General features: G+C 38.6%; 1 protein-coding gene across 4 annotated transcripts in view; it reads right to left on the bottom strand.

The window, feature by feature from the left end:
- The window catches only part of SLC38A9 (solute carrier family 38 member 9), a 46,440-nt gene that overhangs the window by 18,925 nt on the left and 15,129 nt on the right, over positions 1–12,386 (bottom strand). For 3 of the 4 annotated variants that reach the window (XM_071425405.1, XM_071425404.1, XM_071425407.1), the window contains 5 exons: positions 11,741–11,911; positions 9,220–9,279; positions 6,920–7,117; positions 4,043–4,150; positions 1,839–1,945 (listed from right to left, as the gene is read on the bottom strand). In XM_071425405.1, the coding sequence (XP_071281506.1) occupies positions 1,839–1,945; positions 4,043–4,150; positions 6,920–7,117; positions 9,220–9,279; positions 11,741–11,911 (644 nt within the window). The remainder of the gene's footprint in view (positions 1–1,838; positions 1,946–4,042; positions 4,151–6,919; positions 7,118–9,219; positions 9,280–11,740; positions 11,912–12,386) is intronic. The other variant, XM_071425406.1, reaches the window with a different exon arrangement.

Below are 12,386 nucleotides of genomic sequence, written 5' to 3'. Positions count from 1 at the left end.
ACAGGTCCATCAATAAAACAGTGACGTTTTTATCCATGGAGTTGTGTCAGTATCACCCCATCAGATCCTGAGAGAAGGAAGCATCTTGTAAATATATTGGAGAAACCCCCCATGACTTATGACAGAGGGCAAGACCCCTATATATATGGAAATCTCCCACTTAGCCCAGCAGCTTAGTGACATAATCACAAAACAGCTCTTCAAGAGCACAGGTACTTCATTAACATTTGCAAAGCACTTTTGAGACCTAGGTGAAAGGCTCCTGTACAGCTACAAAGAGGAAAAGCAATCTCCAGCCAAGTAAAACTACTACAAGAATTACACAGAGATTTGTTTTCCCATTAGAAATCTTTCCTGCCATACTTCAAAGCTGTCCTTTCTAAGCAATTTGAACATTCTTCTGCAATGCAGAGTTTTGACAAGGGCTTGAGATCCATGCTACGGCTGACTTGGAAATTCAAGTTAAGCTCCAGGGAGGGTATTAGAAAAGCTGATTCAAATGCAGGCAACAGTTTCTTCCTCCTTCACACAGGAAAAGCAAGCTGGAGAACACTCCAGGTGCTGCTCTTTGCATCTGATTGCTTGCTCCGATGTAAACAGAGGGGGAAAATACACAGGAAAACCTTGAAGGTGGAATGAGGGTATTAGCATATAGAGCTGATTGCTGGAGATCTAGCCTTTAGAATTTGAAAGCCACAGTTAAAGAGAAATCTTGCCCTTCTCCACATCATAAGATTTTCTTAAGGAAATCAAGAAAAAGCTTATTTAGCTTTCTTTGTCCAGACCTCCAGCTGAGAAGCCCTAAGCCCCCAGAAGCTTTCCTGGAGGAGAATGCATGACTCCTTTGCAGATACGTAATTCACAAGCTGGTCTTGATTCACAGGTAAAAGGAAGCAACTATGCAGACTTTTAAAGCCTAAGAGGTCATCTCATTGCATTGGTACATAACCTGTACTTCACTGTCAAATAATCAAATCTGATCTATTTTATCTGATGTGCGGGATAGGCATCTGGCTCTAAGTGGCACTGATTCAGTAGGGGGAATAAGAGGTTCCAGAGGTTCCTTACAATCTCAAGCATTCTGGGATTCTATGATTTCATTACAGTTTTTCATACACCTAGTATTTAAAAATCTTTTTATGTTATTGCAGGTACTTCTACAGCTAACATTTTAATGAAGCTGGACAAGAATCCTTGGAAGTAGAGAGGAAAAAATAAAATAATAAAAATAATTAAAGTAAAAGTTACTCTCAGACTCTGTATATTGTATTTACTCCATTTGGTATTTTAAAATGGGAAGATATTAACAAAGAATGCAGTTCCATCTGGAGAAGCAGTGCTTAGCTTTTTCAAGGGTAAAGCACCAGTCCAAAGACTATGTATCACAAAGCCTCCTGGTCCAGGCTTCAACTTGCAGGATTTCCTAAATTGTGCCAAGTTTCTCTATGGACTTTGACTAGAATTGTAACACAAAACTACTGAAGCAATTCCGAGAACAGGTATTACCTAGACCTCAAAACTACTTTTCAGGATTCTGCTAACATCAGTCATGTACCAAATACTTTCCACCATTTTTCATTCTAAAATTGGTCAGTTTTCATTGCGTCCTACAACATGGTCAAGTCATCTGCCTCTTGTGTGTAATTTGGCTATTTAATACCAGCTTGTAAATTTGGGGCATTCCTCAGGGCTTTTATGTAAATGAATTTGTAATTTATCTGTTACTCCCTCATAGCAAAGAAAAGAATGTGTAGCTTTTTTCTTATCAAATCACAGGAAAAAATTACTGCTGTCTGGCAATCTAGAATAAATAAGCACAGTTTTGTGAAGTTACTTACGTTGTTTTCTTGATTCCTGTTATTCTGAAGAAGTGTGATGACACAATTGTGGATGAAGAAGGCAAGTGTTAGAACCCCTGTGAGCTGAGGGAACAGAATTCTAAACTCTAAACAAAGAAAAAAAAAGTGTTTTTAAATTACTTCTTTGAAACAAACAATGACAAAATGCAGATGACATACAGTGCTCTGGAGGGTACTGACAAACGCATGAACCTCCACCTTGAAATGGGACAATCTATCTTGTATCTGACCACAGCCAATGCAGATACTTAATCAGGAAGTGCAAGATACATGAAGACAATAGTTACTATAGAATATACTTTCCAGCAGGGCTTCTCTGATAGACTCCAACCATCAGTGATTACTAGGTTAATTTAAGATTGGTACATACATGGTTTTCTGCTCCTCAACAGTTTAACTGGAAATCATTTGTGAAATTGGAATTGACAGCAGTGAGGCTGTATACCTACGGGTTCCTGAAGAGGGAGATGGAGGGAAGGAATCATTTACCCTGTGAACACTTTTAGTTATTAAGAAGTCACTTATGCTACTGGAAGAAAAATTACATCTGTAGATACTTAAGAGGTTCTGCTTACAAGACAGGGCATAAAGAAAGGCAGAGCAATTTCTTATCATGCTTCACAGCATGTATGAAAAGAATTTCCTTCTTTTCTCCATGGGAGTAGCATTTTTCTGCTTCTTTTAATACTCAAAAGATGTTCACAAGATGGTGGTTCTCCAAGTGCTGCAAATCGTCTAGGAATTCACCAATGCATAACATCATTAAAGCAACATCTTAATTGGTATTACCTAAGAATGTATGTACTCTTTAGAGTGCTAACAGCAATTAGAGAACCCTAAGATAGTCAGCTTCTGAAAAGCATCCAGAAGTATAGCACAACACTCTTCAGAGGTTCACAAACCCTTACAGAACAAACCACAGAGAGCTCCATGCAAACATATTTAAAACAGACTTCTGTAAAGTGCTATGAAGTTAGGAAAGTAAACACACTCTAGGCAACTAAAGAAGGGCTTATCCAAACTGAAAGAATAAGCTTTCCCTAGAGCTGGTTTCACTGTACCTTCAATATCTAATTAGCATGATGTGCTACTGACAGAATTGAGAGTGCAAGCGACTTCTGGCCTTGACTTCTAGGCTCTGTTTTCCATGCACTACTTCAATCTCAATAATAAAAAGCAAACTGACAGTTTCAGAATCTCCTGGAAGCTGTATTTGTATGCATTAGCTACCTGCTTTTTCTATCTCCTAGCAGTAGAAGTTTTTGCGAAATTAATCAAACTACTGGATGCTCTCTTTCTCAATGGCCTGCAGCACGTGCATCACTACAACCCATTTTTCTCATTTGTTTCTAAGAACAGAAGAAGGGATACTATTCTAATGTTTAGGACACAGCTCCCTAGAGCTAACTGGTCATAAAATTTTGCTTATTGTAACGGATGGGGAAAAGCCAACTAGGACCTAACCCTTGTTCTCTTATTCCAGGTTTCTTAAAAAAAGAAACTTCATCTCTTTAGGCTAGCTGTTCAAGCAATACCAAATGCCTCTTGTTTATGACTATGGCATCTCACAGAGGAATTTATAACAGTAATTTGGAAAGAACAAATAGGCATCAAACAATCTTCAATAAAAACAACAACATACTGATATGTACTGATGGGATAAAACCGGCTAATGGGTGTTTGAAAGAGAAGAGCTACAAAAATTATGGCCTAAAACTTGAGATAAACTGGGAAGTATGGGAAAACTGTACTTGCAAATTATGATGAATGAGCTATTTCATTTAAGCAAGACAGTGTGTGGAGAACTTAAATCACCCTTAACAGTCAGTCTGTCTACAGTTTGTAATTTCTAATTGCTACTGAAATAGGCATGATCTGAAACTGGTACAACTAGAACTTAAAATAACACAGGTGAAACAGGACTAAGGTAAGCTCTCTGGCATAAGATATACGTTGAAGATTCCTCTGATAGGGGCTCCTTCTCTTCCCTACTGTTGATAGTGCCTGTTAACTAAGGAACATCACTGGGAAAGGGATTCCTTGCCATTTGGTCCGGAGGGATCTTTCCTATAGTTGCAACATCAGCATTTCCTCTATTTATGTTTCAGAGGTAAAAGAGAAAAAAAAATTAAATTTTAAACTCACCAAATATATACTTCACCACTGCATTTTAACTATCTTACCTGGTACAAAAAATTCATTCTCTGTAAACCAGTTGAATTCTAAGTGTATTCCCAGATGAGCAGCCTTTACTGTAACCAGAAAAACTAAGTAGACAACTGAAACTGTACCTGGAAAAAACAAGAGGCAAATACCATGATATAGTAAAAAGTATTATGCAGGATTTAATTTCTCCTCCATCCATCTAGTTACTAGTAGTCAAGCAGCTATAGTTAGTATTCATTCCTAATAGAAGACTAGGTCTAAACTTCTTTACTTCTCTTATAGGTCAGAGAGAAAAAATAATGCACATGCACACAATGTAAACTTCCACCAAGTTTAATAACTTCCCGGTGCTGGTGACAGCAGAGGAAGTACCCTGTAGTCCCTGCTGCTGGGCACGTAGTCTTTAGGCACAAACAGATCAGTTCCAGCTTCCACTGCCAGGATTTCAATCTAAGTGGAGACTGATCATAGCACTCCAGCTATTACAATGTTCATCTAGTCACTGACTTTTTGAACCAAACAGCTCAATGGAAAGTGAAATTACTGCACTTATGAACTTTACACTTGGAGCCAGAAGTTGGTGATGACACTTCAATGCTACTGATTAAAACATTGTGTTATTTGTAACTTTGGATAATCTTTGTTATAATATCAGGTTTGCATTCCATCTCATTGGTTAAGAGGCATCCAGCAGGCACCTGTACAGCTTAACAACTACAAATGAGATCACAGATGTGTATAATGTCTTGCTGTGTATACCTGCAGAATGGAGGGTATATGGTCCTGTTTCAGACCATTTGAAGGAGAGAAGAGCAGAATAGTAACTACCTAAAAATTGAAGGAAACTGAACAACAATAATTAAGGCTACTGCAATGAACCTCATGGCCAATAATGCTGCTGGTGAGCAGAGAACAGGCTGTAAGCAAGTGAAGACAAAAACCCAACATTTTAACCCAGCAAGGTTAAAAAATAAACAGAAGGAATTATAATTTGATTGATAATCTCTTGAGCACAGACAAGAAATTAGGAAAATAAAAGGTTCTATATGTGAAGATCAGCTAAAAGACTCTGTAGTTTCCTAATGACTTCTGTTTCCACAGGTATCAAAATAAGTAAAACTCTACTGAGATAAATTTCATCATCTCAAAATTGTCTTCCATTTTTTATTGTCTTATATAAACTTCAAGGTTTACAAAAATTAAGGCAATTTTGAACACCTTCTCAATTACATAATAATCTATTGAAGCAATGAGTAATTCATATTCCGGGTTTCAATTTTTTTCTACATAAAACCCACACCTTTTGCAGAGAAGCAAAGTACCAAATCAAGTACTTTGATCGAGTACACAAATTCCCGCATGGTATTTTCATTTAGTGGTTTCAGCAAGAGCAGATCAAAGCTCTGATAAAGTGTCACTATGGAACAGACGAACAAACTAGACCTTCAAATCCCTGTCCTCTACCACCTTTACAATGCATATCCAACTTTTTCAACCTCTGATCCACATCCAGTTTTCTCTTTCTCTTCATTGTGGGCTTCAGTGCTACCCCTCAGACATCTTCTACTCCCTGAACTGTGACCAGCTCCAGCCATCATGCATATGCTTTACTCACTTTATCAGCCCCACCACCGTGGCATTCTACCTCAAGACATGTAAGCAGGAAGTCACAATTGTTTCCTCTGCAGCACAGAGGAATCCACAATATTGGAAGTTGGGACAAAGAACAGAAGCAGGTCATACTGACCGACTGATGCTGTAATTAATTAGTCACCTGATTGTCAGAAAATGTCTTCAGATCAGAAGCAACTGCTGGTTTGAAATGTTTACCAGAGGAGGAAGAATATGCCTGACTATACCAAGGTAACATGCATCAAATGTTGCACAGTGGTATGTATAGAACCATTTGGGAAAATCTGTTGTAGATGTAACGGAATTTGTTTCATGGTACTATCAAGCAAGAAAAAGGAAGGAAAGGAAGAAAAGGAAGAAAAATGAACTCCATATTACCCGTAAGATTCAAGCAAAGCAGCAGACAAAGCCCGTGGGGTTAATATACCAACCAACAACCCACTTCGAGGCACAATATGGGCTGCCACCAAAATACTGGAACAGTGGCTGGAAAGCTGCATAACAGAAAAGGATCTGTAGGTGCTGATTGACAGAAGCTGAACATGGGCTGGCAATGTGCTGACAGGTGGCCAAGAAGGCCAATGGCACCCTGGCCTGGATCAGCAATGCTGTGGCCAGCAGGGCCAGGGCAGGGATTGTCCCCCTGTGCTGGGCACTGATGAGACTGCTCCTGTGACATGAATACTGCCAGTTTTGGGCCCCTCATGACAAGAGGACATTTTGATGCTGGAAGTGTCTAGGGAAAGGAAATGAAGCTAATGAAGGGTGAGGAGCAAAAGTCCTGTGAGGAGCAGCTGAGGGAGCTGGGGGTGTTTATCCTGGAGAAAAGGAGGCTCAGGGGAGACCTTATCACTCTCTACAGCTGCCTGAACAACTGGCTGTGGCCACCTGAGCCTTGGTCTCTTCTCCCAAGCAACCAGTGACAGGATGAGAGGACATGGCCTCAAGCTGTTCCAGGGAATGTTCAGATTTGGGAAATGTTCTTCTCAGAAAGGGTTGTCAAGCTTTGAAACAGGCTGTCCAGAGAAATTATTGAGTCACCATCCCTAGATGTATTAAACCTGCACAATGTGCAGATACAGCACTTATGGACATGGTTTAGTGGTGGACTTGACAGTGTTGGGTTAACAGTTGCACTCAATAACCTTACAGACTTTCCCAACCTAAAAGATTTTATGATTCTACTCACTGGAGTAGTTTTCACTGTCTTCTATACACTTCAGTCACAGGGAACCAATGCTTTAATAGTATTTGTTACCTACCTAGGACATTAAACTTTGCAAAGAAGGACGGAGACTTCAGATTTAGCAGGGGTAGAAGAACTGCAATCAGGTAAAATGGTACTGTTTTTGATTTGTCCCACCATTCCTCAAAGAGTTCAAAACCTGTTCTGTTGCCAGAAGAGAACATCACAGTCGTGTTCTGTGGTGGGTGATCACTAGCAGCACTTGGACAAATGACTGGAACAAAGGAAAACAAAAACATCCTCAGATGAAAAGGGTTTTACTTGCACAGAATACTCAGAGCCAAGAGCCCGCAACTGCTGGTGTGTTTTACCTACTGAGGACTGCTCAAGTGCCGTGTTCAGTATCTCAGTTCCTAACTTGTTTGTTTTTTTAATCAGGAATTCATTGCTAAGATTCCACTGCTAGGCACCTTGCACTCTAATCTGACAGAGGTACAGTTCTCCCACTTGACCACAACAAAGATGATAATTTATCTGAAGCCCAAGTTGTGACACAGGATCATCCTTCAAAGTCACATACCTATAACGACGCCTGTTCAGTGCCCATGTGCACCTGCTGGAATCAAGTCACAGTAATGCTCCCCTGCATCTGGCTGCATATTTAGCACCCTAATCTGTCCCTGCACACTTCAGTAAGATCATATCAACCAAAATTCAAGTGCACTGAAGAGCCTAAATTACTGGTAAATTGCTCTAAAAACAAACTAAGGATTATAAGAAAGGTACTGTAACAACTGGCAGGTTGAAAACCCATACACTGAACAAAAACACTTTTGTCATCTTTGTGCCATGACAGGGGTAAGTACATCACTGCCAGACAACACAACACAACAAATTTAAGATGTGCTCCAGTAACAGTGCTAAGAGGTAATGTCATACTCCTCTTACACGGAGGTTGATCAATGGCAGCACCTGAACAAGTGATTAGAAAAAAAATCAACCAAAAAGACCCTCTGAGAAACACATGCCTATGAAGCTCTGTGTTGAAATATAAAATTTACTGTTCTCATAATGTCTTATTTAAAATCTTGGCATCCCACAACAGTTGATAGCCACTATCCTACATTGTCTCCATTTCTGTTCTGTCAAAAAAGGCAAACGCATAAAAAACATTCTCACAAATTTCTTCCTTAAAAGAGGATTGTTTCACAAACCTTGAAAAACACTTTTATTCTTACTGATCTCCTTGGTATCCCTGGATGTCCTGTCAAGAGTCACTTGAACATCTGACAGCCCTTAATTCTGTGTAGCAGCTGGTTTAAATCTAGTTGGTGGAGGATAGTGTGGAATATTGTCTACTTTGCCTCCAAGTTATACCCCCTGCTGCATAAGCATGGGAGAGAACAGCAGAAGCAGGAGAGAGCACAAATTGGTGCCTAGCTGGTAAGGACTGTTAGAGGAGCAGGATTCAACACTAGCTCAAACACAAATCAACTGGTTTTCAGAACTATTTCTCAACTCCTTTGCCTGACTCCAACATCTGTTCTCCAGACACAGCTGCAGCTAGTGTTACACACAGCTGTCCAGCTGGTAGTGATATGTTTCCCCATTCCTCATGCACTCAGGATAGAGAAAGCTTTCTGCTTCCTAAGAACGCAGTACGGATTCAGTCACTGTGACAGAGGCAGAAAAGATTCAGGGGTTGACCACGCCTGCCTTGCTTTGCTCTTGCCTTCATTCTACATTATTCTGCCTACTTAAGAACTTGGAACAGACCTATGTTCATACTTGACTGCAGTTTCTTCCCTTAGTTGTGCAAATGTCACACTCTCCAAAAGCGTAAGCAGAGGTGCAAGTAGCCTGACACATTTCTTTTTTGCACTCAGCATCAAAAAAACTGTTCTTACATAAGTTTTTTTAAGAATAATCTTGCTGCACAACTTTTGAGTAGTAAAGTTGCCCCAGTCCAGATTTTAAACAGTAAACAGAACTAAGGCGCCTCAAATTTAGGGTGTGAAAGTTAAAATTCCTTAAGGCAATTCCTCATTGTGCAACTACTGTTAAAAAGTTAACAGTAATGCTTTTAAGGAGGACCTATCTGGGCATATAGAAACTTGTAACTGGCTCTTTAATACTTATTCTCACCTCCACTTTTTAAACTTATTTTTTACTTCCCCAGTTATTCAGATCTCCAAGTGTCTGGTTATTTGTGGAAGTACAAATCCCAGAGAGAAACTTGCAGTTTTTTAAGAAACACATAGTTACAACTTATGATATATAATTTATAACTGGCATGTGGTTAGGCATTGAAGCATAATGATTTACCTTTAAACCCCCACCCAAAACTGGTAACACAATACTATAAGTGCTTCTTACCTTTGTTACTTCCATTGGTGCCAGGAACAATATCTGTTATATTAATGTCATGAACAAAGTCTGCAAAGAAGAAAATCTCATTATCAATGTCCCATATCTGCTATTAGGCTTTCATTTGTTAACTTGACTGAAATTAAGTAAGAAAATATTTTGGAAAATTGTATCAGAGGAACAACACAGCAGCTTTCATTCCTTCCAGACCCAAGTGAAAGTTTTCTAACTACTGTAGAAGTGTTTTAAAGGAGCTCTACACTCTATTACTTTCTTCTCAGAAGCCCTGTCCATTTATAAATTTCCAAAGACTCCCCAGTCCCAGGATTCCTGTTCCACAAGCACACCTCCACTTCTCCCAGCTACTCAATAGTGTTGAACAGCAGGACAGTGAGGAGATGCATCTTAAATCCAGCCTCTTTTGGGACACAAAAAAAAGGGCATGCAAACATACCCCTAGTCCAGACAGTGTTATACAGAAAAAGCTTCCTTTAATCATTTTCTAATATTTTCTTCTTCAGAAGAGGCTCTGTGGGATGCTTTTTCCATGTTTCCATGGGAAACCCTGCGAAAAGGTTAAAGCCTCACTGTCGTACAGGCATCGCTAGTAGTATTTTATTTCCAGGACACTCCTGTGCTACTTTGCTGGTATACCACACCAGTTATTTCCAAGTTTCGGCAGCCTCACCTCTATAAGGGTATTGGACAGCAATTTCATTGTATTTATGCATTATGTGTATAGATACACACAGAAAATGCTCCATCAGCCTTGGAAACTGCATCAGTGTGTCACTGGTTAGATTTTGCTTCTGTCACTGGTTAAGTTTTGTTTCTGTTGCACGTGGGCATGTTATGCACAGAAAATCAAGTGGGGCAGTTGGCTTCAGATTTTTTAAATGCAATTAACAGCAGCTTGTTTCTCATAGAGAAAGCAAAAGGTCTTGTGGCAAGAAAACTGCTTCCTCTTTCTTTATTTTGATTTATGACACCCTGAATCACAAATAAGTTTCTCATACTTACTTATACTAGTTCAGAGTATACGAAAATCAGAAAATTTAACTAAAATCACAATTTTGTGTTCTTAATTTAAAAAAAAAGTACTTAGTGAGAAGCCATTAAAATTAATAGCTCTTACAGAATTAAAGCACTTTCAAATTTGTTATAGATGTCAACTTCTGTTTCTTCTGTATTTAAAAAGCAGTTTAGGACTAGCAATTTAATTTGTGGATGTGATTTTTCCCATTAAACAGAAACTGAACAAGACCATGCAACACCATGTTAAAGACCTGATATTGCACTCAGCTAACAATTCTTGCATTCTTTCTGTACTACAGATTTCTACACCATCTTCCTGCAGAAAATAAATTTTTCCCCACCTAAACTGTATGTGCAGATGTTTTTGTATTAGAATTAAAGGAAATATAAGCTGCTGCTGAATACTTAGAGTACTTACTGAATTCCTGCTTAGAATACTTAGAAACACATGGTTGGAAGATGCCACTGTGTCAAACCTACATAATATTATGCATTTTATTACCTAGTAATTAAGTATGAAAGTTAGGATAAGAAGCCAGTGATTGTCACCTTAGACCAAACAACTTAAATAAGAACTCCAAAGAAACAGAGGTAAGGGATAAAGTAACATGCCAGTCCCACGGAAAAGCAGGACTTTTTCCTACAAAAATCTTCTCACCATTTAAAATTTTATTTATGCCATTTATAATAATAATAATAATGCCATTTATTAGAACTGGCATTATTTAGTTTAGAATAATTTAAGATTAAAGTGGTAAACTTTTTTAAAAAACCCCAAAGTCTAAAATGAAATGCCTGTAACAACATATAAATTAGGTCAGCTATAAAATTCATCAGTAACTAACCAACATAGTAAAGTACGTCCTATAGGGATGATGGGAATTCTAATGAAACACTGTTTAACAGGCTTAACTGCCTGTGCTGTTATTTGCCTCAGAAATAACCTTCAAAACACAATATTTTAAGTCTTAGCCAACCTAGTCAATGCTATGAGTCAGATTTTCAAAGCTCTCAATTCAATCACCAATTCCCACAAATCTACATTCATTACACACACAAATGCTTGTGTGCCTGTGCAGGCACCAGGGTATAAAAACCCAACGTGTTTTATTTTGTAGCAATGCCACACTAAGAATCATTTTTACTGCAATAGAGTTCATTGCTTCCTCACGGATGCTTGCAAAAACTTCCTATAATGGCAATTCCATGCAAACAAAGGGGGAGTGAAAATAGAGTGGAAACAAGCAGCCAGGTTTAGGTTGTTTAAACTATACCAAGAAAACTACACTCTAAGAGAGAAATTGAAAAAGTGGCTTTGACAACGCAGAGGACTTTGCCCGTACCACCACACATAGTTACTTACTCTCAATTGATTTTTCACACAATGTAGCAGGAAAATCAAGATTACGTAAAGTGGACAATCCTTTTTCAGTATAAGGCAGTCTTGATCTTTACAAAGGATTGCTGTAAAACTTATACAAAAATGTATACTTACTGTATATAAATTTCCCCGTGTTGAACAGAAAGTTGGACATAAGTACCCAATAAACAACCATGGCTCCAACAAGTGATACCATTGAAAATAAGAGGCTTGACCATTGACCAAAGGATCCAAAGTAATACTTGCAAACGTCTGGGAATTCCCAGTTTGAGGTATCTGTTAAAGCTGAAAAAGACACAAAACCCAAAATATATCTAAACAAAATGTTACATTAGAGTCAATAGAACTATTCAGGACAAAATGTGGGTTTTTTCAAGAATACTCTGACACACATTCACAGTGCTTTCAAGGACTAAGAAAATTGCCAGTAACTTTAAAATATAGCACTCATTAAGTGTTTGAATGAAGAAGCCTAAAGTAGACACTTTTATTGTGGCCATACTACTATTTTGAATATTTTCAGAAGCACTGAAATAAGACATGGCAAAAATGCCACCATGCATTTGCAGCTAAAGCCTTTTGCAGAAGTTATGGAAAAGTAGACCAGGTCATGAACTATTCATCAACCTATTCCTCTGCCCTGAAATGAATGAAAGTACCAAACTGACAAAGGTCTTAATGGCCTTTATTTGAGCAAGTGAGGTGTTAGTTTGTGCACAAAAGCACCAACCAAAGAAGAGCCCCAAGGTGAGTTTTGAAC

This window comes from Agelaius tricolor, unplaced genomic scaffold, assembly GCF_023055355.1.
Source record: "Agelaius tricolor isolate 1412-34295 unplaced genomic scaffold, bAgeTri1.0.p SCAF_4, whole genome shotgun sequence".
In the NCBI taxonomy this organism is placed as follows: Eukaryota; Metazoa; Chordata; class Aves; order Passeriformes; family Icteridae; genus Agelaius; species Agelaius tricolor.
The sequence above is the reverse complement of the archived record's forward strand: the minus strand, read 5'-3'. Positions and strand labels throughout refer to the sequence as shown.